Source organism: Cimex lectularius, unplaced genomic scaffold, assembly GCF_000648675.2.
Source record: "Cimex lectularius strain Harlan isolate CLEC.00 unplaced genomic scaffold, Clec_2.1 scaffold279, whole genome shotgun sequence".
Classification (NCBI taxonomy): domain Eukaryota; kingdom Metazoa; phylum Arthropoda; class Insecta; order Hemiptera; family Cimicidae; genus Cimex; species Cimex lectularius.
Genome location: NW_019392827.1, coordinates 205,805 through 216,876, shown reverse-complemented (window position 1 = coordinate 216,876; position 11,072 = coordinate 205,805). Strand labels below are relative to the sequence as shown.

The window sequence follows — 11,072 nt, the reverse complement described above, 5'->3', positions numbered from 1 at the left end:
AGATTTGAAATCTTTGAAGGAGTGGACATCACTCCCCGAGATAAAATGGTCCAAAATCTTGGGGTTTGTGAACAAGTCCAAGAGATCTATGCAGGACACGTGAGCCGACCAAGTCCCGGACCTTTTAGGGATGGGGTACGAGTCTACCCAGGCATTTAACCCCTCGGGTCTTGATCGCCCACCCTGCATAATTTTAAATAAAAGGAAGAAAATTAATAAAAGGAGGATCAGGATTAAGCCATGTACCACAAGACAAAATAAATATGTTACAAGCCATACACTTACTTGAGAATTACAGCTGGAAGATGATGTTCCAAAAGGATTGGATTCAATTCATATGCTTCAATGAGCTAGCAAGCCTCCTTGTGAGTCCATTTTTTATTGGATTTGGCATTTTACTCTCAGCACATTCAAATTTTTTTGAAATGATTGAGAGTACTCTACAAGTGCGAGGGGAAAATGTTTACCTGGCGAGGGAGATGCAACATTGCACCTCTTGGAGAGATCTCCCTCTACTTTCAGCGAAAACTCTCAGAGGCCTTTACTCTTGCAAGTTGTAGTTTCGAGAGTAAAAAACTTTCATGTGTAAATGCACCTTTATAAATTTTGGTTGAGACACACCACTGAAGATGCATAAATTGTAAATGGATCTTAAGATTTTTGTAGTTCTGTGTAAGAAACCTAAAATTTGATTCGTCTTATTAATTATATGTGTTTATTAGTGACCTGTTTCATAATTTGTTGAAGTCGTGAGGAGAAGTCAAGAATGAGTTAGTTTAGAAAAACACCTTTTTCTTTTTTTGCGAATGTTTCGACCTTTATTCAGGTCATCTTCAGGGCATAAAGTGTGGTTCTATTTTTGTGGTATCATATTGGTCTTGTGTGAAATCGTTGTACAATGAACTTTCACACAAAACCAATATGACACCACAAGAATAGCACTTTATGCCCTGAAGATGACCCGAATAAAGGTCGAAACGTTGGCAAAAAAATGAAAAAGGTATTTTTCTAAACTATCTCATTCTTGACTGCTCCTCACAACTTCAACATACTTATTAATTATTGACGTACAATAGATGTTAAATGTCAGGTTGTAGATAGATTCTAAGGCGTTAGGTGTTTAAAAATAGGCACACGGTAAACTTTTCCATGCTTGTTAAAACTCATAATTTATGAATTTTATGCAGTAGTTTGCATGGTAAGTTGAAAATGGTAAGTTTTGGGCGGTCTAGCGCGAGCGCTCCGTGAGGTTGGCCATGGAATGACAGTCCCACGACTGACGGCTCTCCTCCTACCAAACTCGTTCCCGTTCCGTCAGTCTCAGTCAGAAGTCAGTATTTTATTTACTGGGTGTCGCGACTCATCGTGCTGTATACCGTTTCGCGTACAGTGCGAATCTTACGAAATGCTGGCCTGCTAGCCCGGGCCTCGAGACAGTTCGTCCAGCCGCCCAGGGCGCGTAGACCCTCGCAAGCATAATTATGCGATCCAAGAGTGAAGAAAAACAAAACAGCCCAAGAGAAAAATCAAAGGAATTGTGATTTTTCAGCCGTTTTTTTTCTCCCGTGTCGGGCTGAAATCGCGAGTGCGACCGTTATACCGTTTCTCAACTGAGGATTTTTCCGTCCGATGATGGTTTTACAATCGGCCGATCATACAGCATCCTAGAAATTATGGTTTTGAGAAAGATCCTGGCCATCGGATTTATTCCATTCGCCCTCGGCTACCCGATCCGCACGCAAGGTAAGTTAAAAAAAAAGTTTTATAAGCGGTGAGTTGAATGCGGAAATCTGCGGAGATAAAACTGCAATGAGTCAGACTTATGTCGTAACGCAAGGGCGTTTTGTCGCCTTTTGTTGCCCGTTTTGTCACCTCTCGACCTATTTACTTTTTTTCTCTTCGACTAATAGCGGGAGATCACGTTATTTATAAACCGATGTCAAACTGGGTTAATCAGTCTTTCGGCTTTGCTTTTCTAAAACGAACCTATCTCGTGTTTTTCCTATTCTTCATTTTTTCATCATTTAACATAAAATTATGCCTCGACTTAGCCCGTAGGAATTAGGTGCGTAGACGACTTGTCCGTAGCGGCTGATTAGTAGAAATCGGCCCGTCACGGTTTACTTGCTGGACGACACTCGATTTCTCCTGATGTCAACAAAAGAAAATTTCCTGCATTCATTTCACTAAACCTTTCGACATTTCTAAATAGAAAAAAAAGACAATCATGCAAGCCCAGATTTTAAAATTAAATCTTGCACAATTATTATATAACATTGTACATGGTTCATAACAAAAAAATCAGGAACGTAATATAATGGCAAACCGTACAAACGAAAAACAACGGGGACTTTCGACTTGCAGGACTTTTTTTTATTAAAAATTCAGGCCGTCACGCATTTTAAAGTAACTGAAAGGTGTTATTACTTCTTACTGGAGGGATTCACTGTCTTTTGAACTTAAATATATAATTCAGAATTGATCACAATGGAAGATTCATCAAGTGCACAAATTTATTATCAATATTTATTATCAACTAAAATTTTTTTTTGACAATAATTGTGGTATGTGAAGTACAAGCTGTTGATTAATGATCAGTGTGATCATTAATGGCCTTTCTGAGCTGTTTGTTCAAGTCATCTTGAATCTTGATCTTTCGTTAGATTCGAATCTATAGAATATCTCAAAAAAACTTCCCAAGCAGTCATGAAGTTGTGTTAATTTTCCTTTAAAAAACTAGGTTGACTGTAAATATATTATCACATCTTGTGAACTGGAGGAATTTTCTGTCTTTTGAACAGTAAACCCTAAAAAGGTTTTTATCTTTATTAAATATTGAACTTATATATTCAACTCAGACTTGATCATAATGGAAGATTCGTCAAGTTTATCAAAATGCACTAATTTATTGTATTTCTATATGTAAATAAAAAAATGTTGACAATAATGGTGGTTTGTGAAGTACAAACTGTTGATTAATGATCAGTGCGATCATTAATGACCTTTCTGAGCTGTTTGTTCAAGTCACATCTTGAAACTTCAATCTTCATTTTCCCCTGAGGTTTTTGACATTTTCACCTCCAATACAACGCTCATACAAACTCATCACAAAATAGATAAATTTTTGAGTTTTTCAGATTAGAAAGAATTTCTTGTATGCAAGCATGTTTTCAATAGTTTCATTATTATTATTTTTTTTAAATCTTTACAGCATTTGGTCATATTTTGTGGTTGCCCTTCAGACTCAACTAACCAAAACACACTTTTCCAATTTTTTTATATTCTATCTGAAACTTTAGAATAGGTACCAAGATATCAAATTAAAAAAAAAAATTATTTAATGTTGTTAAAATACACAAATAACACAATATTTATTATCTGATCTAGAGGGACCTTCTGTTCTTTATAGATTTTGAATTAGTCACGGCATTGTTGTGTGTTTGAAAGATTAAATTTTCCAAAACTTTATCTTTTGTTAGATTCGGATAAAGACTATCTCAAAGTCAAATTAAATCAAATCAAATTTTTTAATCTTTTTTTTTTTTTCTCTAAATGTATTCTAACGTCTTGGGAACAGGAGGAACCAATGCCTGTTGAAAACTAGTCTAATCCATAAAAAAAGATTTGTCTTTATTAACTTTTATACAACAATATTTAACTCCAACTTGGTCCTTATGAAAGCTGTAATTAATGTTCAACCCATTGTTCTCATTTTCAAAATATTGGCCCAACTCGGACCTAGTCAAAATGAGCAAAATGGTTAAATTTATAGGATTTATAAAAACAAAATTGTGACAATAATCGTTGTGTTCTGTGAAGTGTAGGCTGTTGATTAATGATCAGTGTGATCATTAATTATCTGGTCCGCCTGAGCTGTTTGTTCATGACAAGTTAAATCTTGTGAATCTTGACGAATAATATATATTTTTCGGTTTGTTCGATAATGTTAAATAAATATTTCTGATATAAAACCATGATTGCGGTTGTTCAATTTATAGGATTTATAAAAACAAAATTGTGACAATAATCGTCAACCTATTCTCACTATAATTTTTACAAAAATATTTTTAGTATTTGGCTTTCTGTTTTGTGGTTGTTCATCTGGCTCAACTCACCAAAACTTTCATTTTTGTGTGTGTTTATTCTGCCTTTTTGGTCTGATCATCAGTTGAGAATAGGTGGCAAGACTTCAAACGAAAATAGTATTTTTTACACTATTTAAACATCAAATTAATAATATTTCTTATGTGATCTAGAGTCTTCTGTTCATTACAAATTTGGAATCAATTGTGTTTTTGAAAGCTGATTTAATTGTTTAATGGTTGTCTGTTTGAAAGCTTAAATTTTCCAAAATTTTGTCTTTTGTTAGTATTCATTAAAGAATATTGCAAAATTCGTATTAATCAGTCATCATTTAACCCATTATTCTTATTTTCAAACGATTCAGCCAATTTGTAGCTGGTCAAGAAGTGTAGGCCATTCAGTATTGATCAGCCACATTTTGGAACTTTTCAATCTTCATTTTTGCTTCAAATTTTTTATATTAATTTATTTTGACGATAATCCTACAAATTTAGCACAAAACTGTCAAATGTTTGGGTTTTTTAGAGAATTGTGCTTGACATGCAAGCATAATTGCGATAGTGGCATTTGTCACTATGTCAATAATATTCACAATATTAAAACCAGGCAAATAATACAATATTATCTGTTCACTATAGGTTTTGAATTAGTCATGACTTTTATTGTCTATTTGAATTCTAAAATTCCCAAAATTTTATCTTTTGTTTGATTTGATCAAAGAATTATCTCAAATACTTTCTAATCTCTCATCATGTCAAGCTGATTTTGCTTTAACAAACTATATTGACCATAGAGTGTTTTTACTCTTTCCTTGCTCCTTCCTTTCTCAGTCCAACCTCAAAAATAAAATTATTTATTTCACTCTGGCATTTCTAGAATTTTAAGTGTTTGTAAGGGGCGGGGTTTTTCGCCGGGGGACCGTACCCACGGACGGTCCTGCTCAACAGGAAAATTAAAATAGAAAACTTCAAAAAAAAAAAAAAAAAAAAAGTGTTTGTAGTAAACATTGTACTGGTGAAATAAACATGCAATAAAGAAATTTTTTTTTATTATACAGTTTTAAATAATTTTTTTCTCTCTCTCTTCTTAAATAGGTATATGCTTTTTAAAAGAATATATTTGTTATTTATGTTAAATGTAGGTATATATATGTTTGTAATATTTTTATAAGTGTATCATTTGTCTTGGCATTTTTATAACTTTAGATTTGCTATGTCTGTTGTATCTTTGTAAATACTTCTTGCCTTCTTGCCCGTATATATTAATAAATAAATAAAATAAATTACATCTTGTGAACCGGAATAATTTGCTGGCTATTGAAAAATAGTCTAATCCATAAGAAAGATTTATCTTTTAACGGTTAAACTTTAATATTTAACTCATAATTCATTGTAACTTTTTCATTTCAACCAATACCTTACATAAATATTAATTAATTGAGAGAAGTTATTTGGTCAATCACCACGAAATATAATGGATTCATATTAATGGAATTTTTTTCACACCGGTTCTTATTTTCAAAACCTTCAGCCAACTTGGAACTTGTCAAAATTATTCAATTTAAAGGATTATTGAAAAAAAAACAGTGTAAGCAATTTGATCATGAACTATCCAGAAAACGTACTTTGCCATTTTTGTTTTATTCATTCTGTCTGATTTTGATATTAGTATTTTTTATTATTATTTCACATTGTTAACAACAGATAAATGATACAGTATTTATTGTCATATGAGCCAATCAGTGCTGATTGCGATAGTGTCATTTGTCAGCAGAATCTTCATTACTTTTTATAAATTATTATGAACTTCTTTTCTTCAATAGTAGCTATAACTGTATACTGTGAACTTCTTTGATCAACTTAAAATTAAATTATAATTAATTAATAATAATGTTTTTTTAATATTAAATAATTGAATAAATCATAAATAATTAATCCGAGTGTATCAACGTCACGACAGGTCAAGTGGATGAGCAGTGGCGCATTTAGCCGAAGGTCATGGGTTCGAATCCCGCTCATGACGCTGACTTTTTTATCTCAACCAATACCTCACTTAAAGATTAATTAATTGAAAGAAGTTATTTGGTCAATCGGACCACAAAATATAATGGATTTAATAATTAATTAATTAAATTAAATTGGGTGATGTAGTTCTCCAGTTATTTGTCTGAATCTTTTTACTGTTTATCTAAGTTGTTCATCTGACTCATCTAACCAAAATATACTTTTCATTTTTTTATTCTGGCTGATTTTGATCTGACCATCACTTGAGAATAAGAACAGGTCATTAGAGATCAATGTACGTCTTGGAGGACTGAAATAGTTTTTAAAAATTATTTTACATTGTTAACAACTGACAAATAATACAATATTTATTATAAGAGGGCTCGCTCACTATAGATTTTCAAAAATAAACCTTGTGGCTCAGGCAAAGTTATGATTATTGCCTCCTAAAAAAAAGATAACATGTTTCAATTATTAAACATGTAAACTTTTATCCGGATTCTCTCTTTAATTACTTATGTAAAACCCCATCAGTTCAACTATGAAGTAAATTTAGCATTACCAAGCTCTGTTGACTATTAATTTTCATTAATGAGAAATTTCAGCTTGAATTTAGAATGGTGACTTTTTGATTTTGTGAAATACTGTGTTAAGAGTTGGAGTGGAATCCCAAGCGCCTCCGATCATCCTGGTATAATAAAACATTGAGAAAAGTCATCACAAGATGATTGGTACAACAAATCATCTGTATTTTGGTCAAATTATACTTTTGAATTGTTTTGGTTATTCACCACCTTTTTTTTCTTTTTGAATATAGCAGTGTTTTCCCAGGAAAAAAACAACAGAAAAACATGAATTTTAAAATTTGTCATTACAGAAATTTAATGTACATGTTTAATGTTCAATGAAGGTTGTGGTTTGAAAATCTAATTGCTTGTTGCTTTGTTACCTATTTGAAAGCTTAATTTTTCCAAAACTTTTATTTTTTATTAGATTCGATTAAACATTATCTCAAAATACATTCTAATAGTAATGATTTTGGATAAATCACATTCACTTTGTCAATTTAAAGCTTATTTTCTTGTCAATTAAACCTTAAAGGTTGACTAAAAGAGCTGGCAGATTTGTCTGGTTGTATTTACAAAAACGCGCATTTTTCTTACACTTCAGATAAAACAGATATTTATCATCATCAGCAGTTTGTCCCTTATCAAGTCTGCTTAGTCTTGCTGTATTTTTTGGCCTTGATGCATTTTGCCATTCTGCTGTCATATCATCTCGTCTAACCAAAACAAATTCGAAGAAGGATCAAGACGATTGGGGTGATCAGGCTGCTGATAAATGCTTAATGACCCAGCTTAAAATTCACTCTTTAACTGGACGATAATGAACAAAAAAACTTTTACCAATCTTTTGATTTGTTTCTATTATAAAAATAGTTTCAAGTCAGTACTTTCATATTCAGCTTTATTAATGCTCGACAAGCGACAAACACTTTTGTTATTGATTCTTGTTAGAGTGGAGAGAGAGAGAGAAAGAGAAAAACTGATTGGGCAAGCGTTAAAAGCTACTAAGTTAATATTAATAGTCAAGTTCGCTGAGTCAAAAGTAGTTCAGGAACAGTTATATCTACAGTTTGTAGATAAAATAATTAGAAATAAATCCCCCCCCCCCCCGAGGAATCAAGAACACTGAGCCTTATGAAGCTTTAAAAACTTTTGTAAAAGGAGTTTAGGCCGGATTGAATTAGGCTTAAGCAAATATATTTTAAGCAATGTTGGCTTTTTGAAGAAACAAATTCTGATAATTTTCTTCCTTGACAATAATGAGATTTTTATACTACACGGTTTAACTATTGAGTGAAAATGTTTAGGAAATTTGGTTTGCTTAAAGAAAAAAAAAAGTAAAAATTAATTCTTGTCTGGAAAATCAACAAGTTGGTCTGGATTGGACAAACACATGGATTTAGCATTACCACCTAATTTACATATCTTTGCAAGAGGCGTGTAAAAAGGATTAATGTATTCTTTAAGAGCAAAATATACGGATAAGGCCATTTACGATATGACTGGCTGCGATCCAAGTTTCCAGACTCCTGTCATAAAGTTTTCCTTTTATTTCAACGGTTTATTTTCAAAATGTATTATATTTTTCATATTTGTATTAATATTTTATTTGTTTGTCCTTTTTTAGAAATAGACTAAGGAATACTAATGAAATCTTATCTTGTATGTAAAGTACTAACGTCACTATTTTGGAATTGTTAATTTTGTATTATTTATTTATCTTTAGACAATGTTGGATATATCAACAGCATTAAAAATTGCACAAATTTGGTCTTATTGATTTGTTAAATTTAACGAATCAAAGCGTTTCTGCTGTTGTTTCTGTTTGTTCAAAGCAAAAGCGTGATTTTCCTTAAATCCTTCATGTTAGAAGAAATGTTTAAACATTTATAGTGGCTAGTTTGAAAATTTCCATTAGTTTTGTTGGAATTAAATCAGGTTGCTTATGAAATCAAATTGTGGGTCAAGAATTCATCCCAAGGCTGGCTTCATTCTATTTAGACGGAAATTTGGCATAAACATAAAATAAGCATCGGTTCATTCCTGCTTTGCCAACATCAACATTTGGTCCACATCCAATAAATATAGTACCAATTATTAATCAGAACGATTTGCTCATGTTACATTCTCATCTGTATTTAAATTTAAAAAAAAAAAAAAAANGGAGAAAGATAAGCAGAAAAAGAGAGAAGGAGGTGATTATGTGTCTATGTGTGTGTGTGTGAATAAGAAGGACAGAAGAAAGTTATATAGAGCTATAAATATACAAAATATATTTTCTTTTGTTACACATAAGAGAAATTTAATATTTCTTGCTATCATCTTCATGCTCCTTGACGTGTTCATTCAATTACTTTCTGCAATTAAGAACACTCTCACTTCAAGGTGGGTGGGTTTTCTCATCCTTGATCTATGTGTTGTTTCATACATGTTTTAGTTTTCATTTTTGCCATGGGTGTGCGATATTAATAATTCAGGGTTCAATACAGTAAATGCCAAGGAAAAGGGGGGTTGAAGATGTTTATAATTCGATCTAGGACTGTAGCTTCTATACATTTTTTATCAAGTCCTACAGGGGTGCCTATTAAATTTTCAAATAGAGCAGAGCGATCTTTTTCCCTTTGCTCTCATCTGGTGTCTCAAGGATCGAAGGACATAAAAAGGAAAAGGACTCTTTCACAGGAGGTCTCGAATGTATAATTCCCATTGTTCAATTTTTGTCAAAACGTATTAAATATACTTTTTAATTAGGTCTTGGTTGAGATGAAAAAGGTAGTGTCACGAGTGGGATTCGAACCTTTGGCTCACTCCTCAAACCACTTCAACTATTGTGACTTCTAGATTTGATTAAGTCTACTTCTGGCTAGATGCAAAATTTGCATAAAAAATAATAAATCAAAATTTTTAAAAGCCATAATAAGTAGCTTTCTCATATCAATCAACAGCTTAAATAAAATGTATTATTAATACAATATGACTTCTAAATACATATATGGTTTTAAATAGCCAGAAAGAGGACAAGTTGAAATATTCCTTTAAATTTCATATTGAAAAAGTAAAAGTGCAATTTTCCTATCGTGTGAAGTCAAAAAAATTTCTTTCTCTAAAAAGCCATTATTATAATTGTCATTTGTACAAAATTACTATTTGGCATTAATCTTGCTATGCTTTTTTGGCATTTCATGGATTCTTTTTTAATATAACACATTCAATTTTTTAAAAATTAATTTTCTTATTTTTCTTATGAAGGTAAGCCATCCTGTTGGTTGGAGTATTTTGGCTCCCCAAAATTCAGCTACAATTTTGTGGAGCCACAATACTCCAACCAACAGGATGGCTTACTTTCATAAGAAAATTAATTTTAAAAAGACTACAAAAATCCCATGCTTAAAAGTTAAAGAGTTAAATTTAAGAAAAAAGCAAAGACTGACTGTTAAAAATTTATCTGGTATTAATCACAGGGGAATTAATGACATCTGACACTAGAAACGTTATTTTGCACTAAAATAGGATTTTTATAGTTGGAAAATGTATGTATATAAAAAAAAATAACTGTACGTATGAATTAATGTTAAATATGTAATCTATGCCACTCTTCTATTTAAAAATTGCATAATTTCTTTCTAATTAATGAAGTTGCTTAATATGATTATTATTGGGAGAATTGAAAGAACCATGGGAGTTTCCCAAACAACATTTTGCATAAGAAGCCAAGTTGATAACATATTGTTAAGGGATTTTACAAAAAAAGTTGCTTTGCAATAGATTGAGTCAATATTTTTATTCCCCTAGGAAGATTTTTTGATAAAAAAATCCCACAAATCAGCCTGACGAATGTGCTTTGTATTAAAGATAGTTTTTTTGTTTTAAATTAAATTCCCTTTGATCAAAAATCTGACTTTCTTGACCCCTTGCTTGGTCTAGTTAGCCCCCTCAATTAATTCAATTAGTTCAGCTTTGAAGGTACTTTATTTCAGGAAGTGTTCGCAATTAATTAATTGTCCCCAGGTGTAAGCTAGTTCGGGATGGTGAAAATAATTCAGTTGTCTCGTCGCCAATTATAATACGGCGATCACGATAGGCCAACGGCTGTTTGTCTTGCGGTTGTCCAAGTGTGAAATGATGATGCATAATGATAAGCTTATTTACATGCTTTATATCATTTCCGTAATCGGATGGACTTTCGTTTTCATTTTTAAGTTTGTTTATGTCTCAGTTTTAAAGTCTAAAAATAACAATTTCCTCGATGAAAAAAAAAAAAAGTTTTAACATTTTCTCTGTTATTATTGGCACTAATATTTCATGTCACCTTCCATTGCATTGACATTTTGATAGTTTATTTTTAGCCGTTTATAATAAATAAATTGGCACTAGCTTTCTAAGGACTGTTTTGTCTGCCTATAACATTAAAGCAGTATAT

At 31.8% G+C, this 11,072-nt stretch overlaps 1 protein-coding gene across 5 annotated transcripts in view; it reads left to right on the top strand.

Moving 5' to 3' along the window:
• Positions 1 to 1,279: 1,279 nt before the first annotated feature.
• LOC106668161 overlaps positions 1,280 to 11,072 on the top strand; it is a 32,939-nt gene continuing 23,146 nt past the window's right edge. For 2 of the 5 annotated variants that reach the window (XM_014397034.2, XM_014396779.2), the window contains exon 1: positions 1,281 to 1,743. In XM_014397034.2, the coding sequence (XP_014252520.1) occupies positions 1,674 to 1,743 (70 nt within the window). In that variant the 5' untranslated portion in view covers positions 1,281 to 1,673. Of the gene's footprint in view, positions 1,744 to 11,072 lie in introns of all 5 variants that reach the window. The other 3 variants (XM_014396871.2, XM_014396706.2, XM_014396948.2) reach the window with 2 other exon arrangements.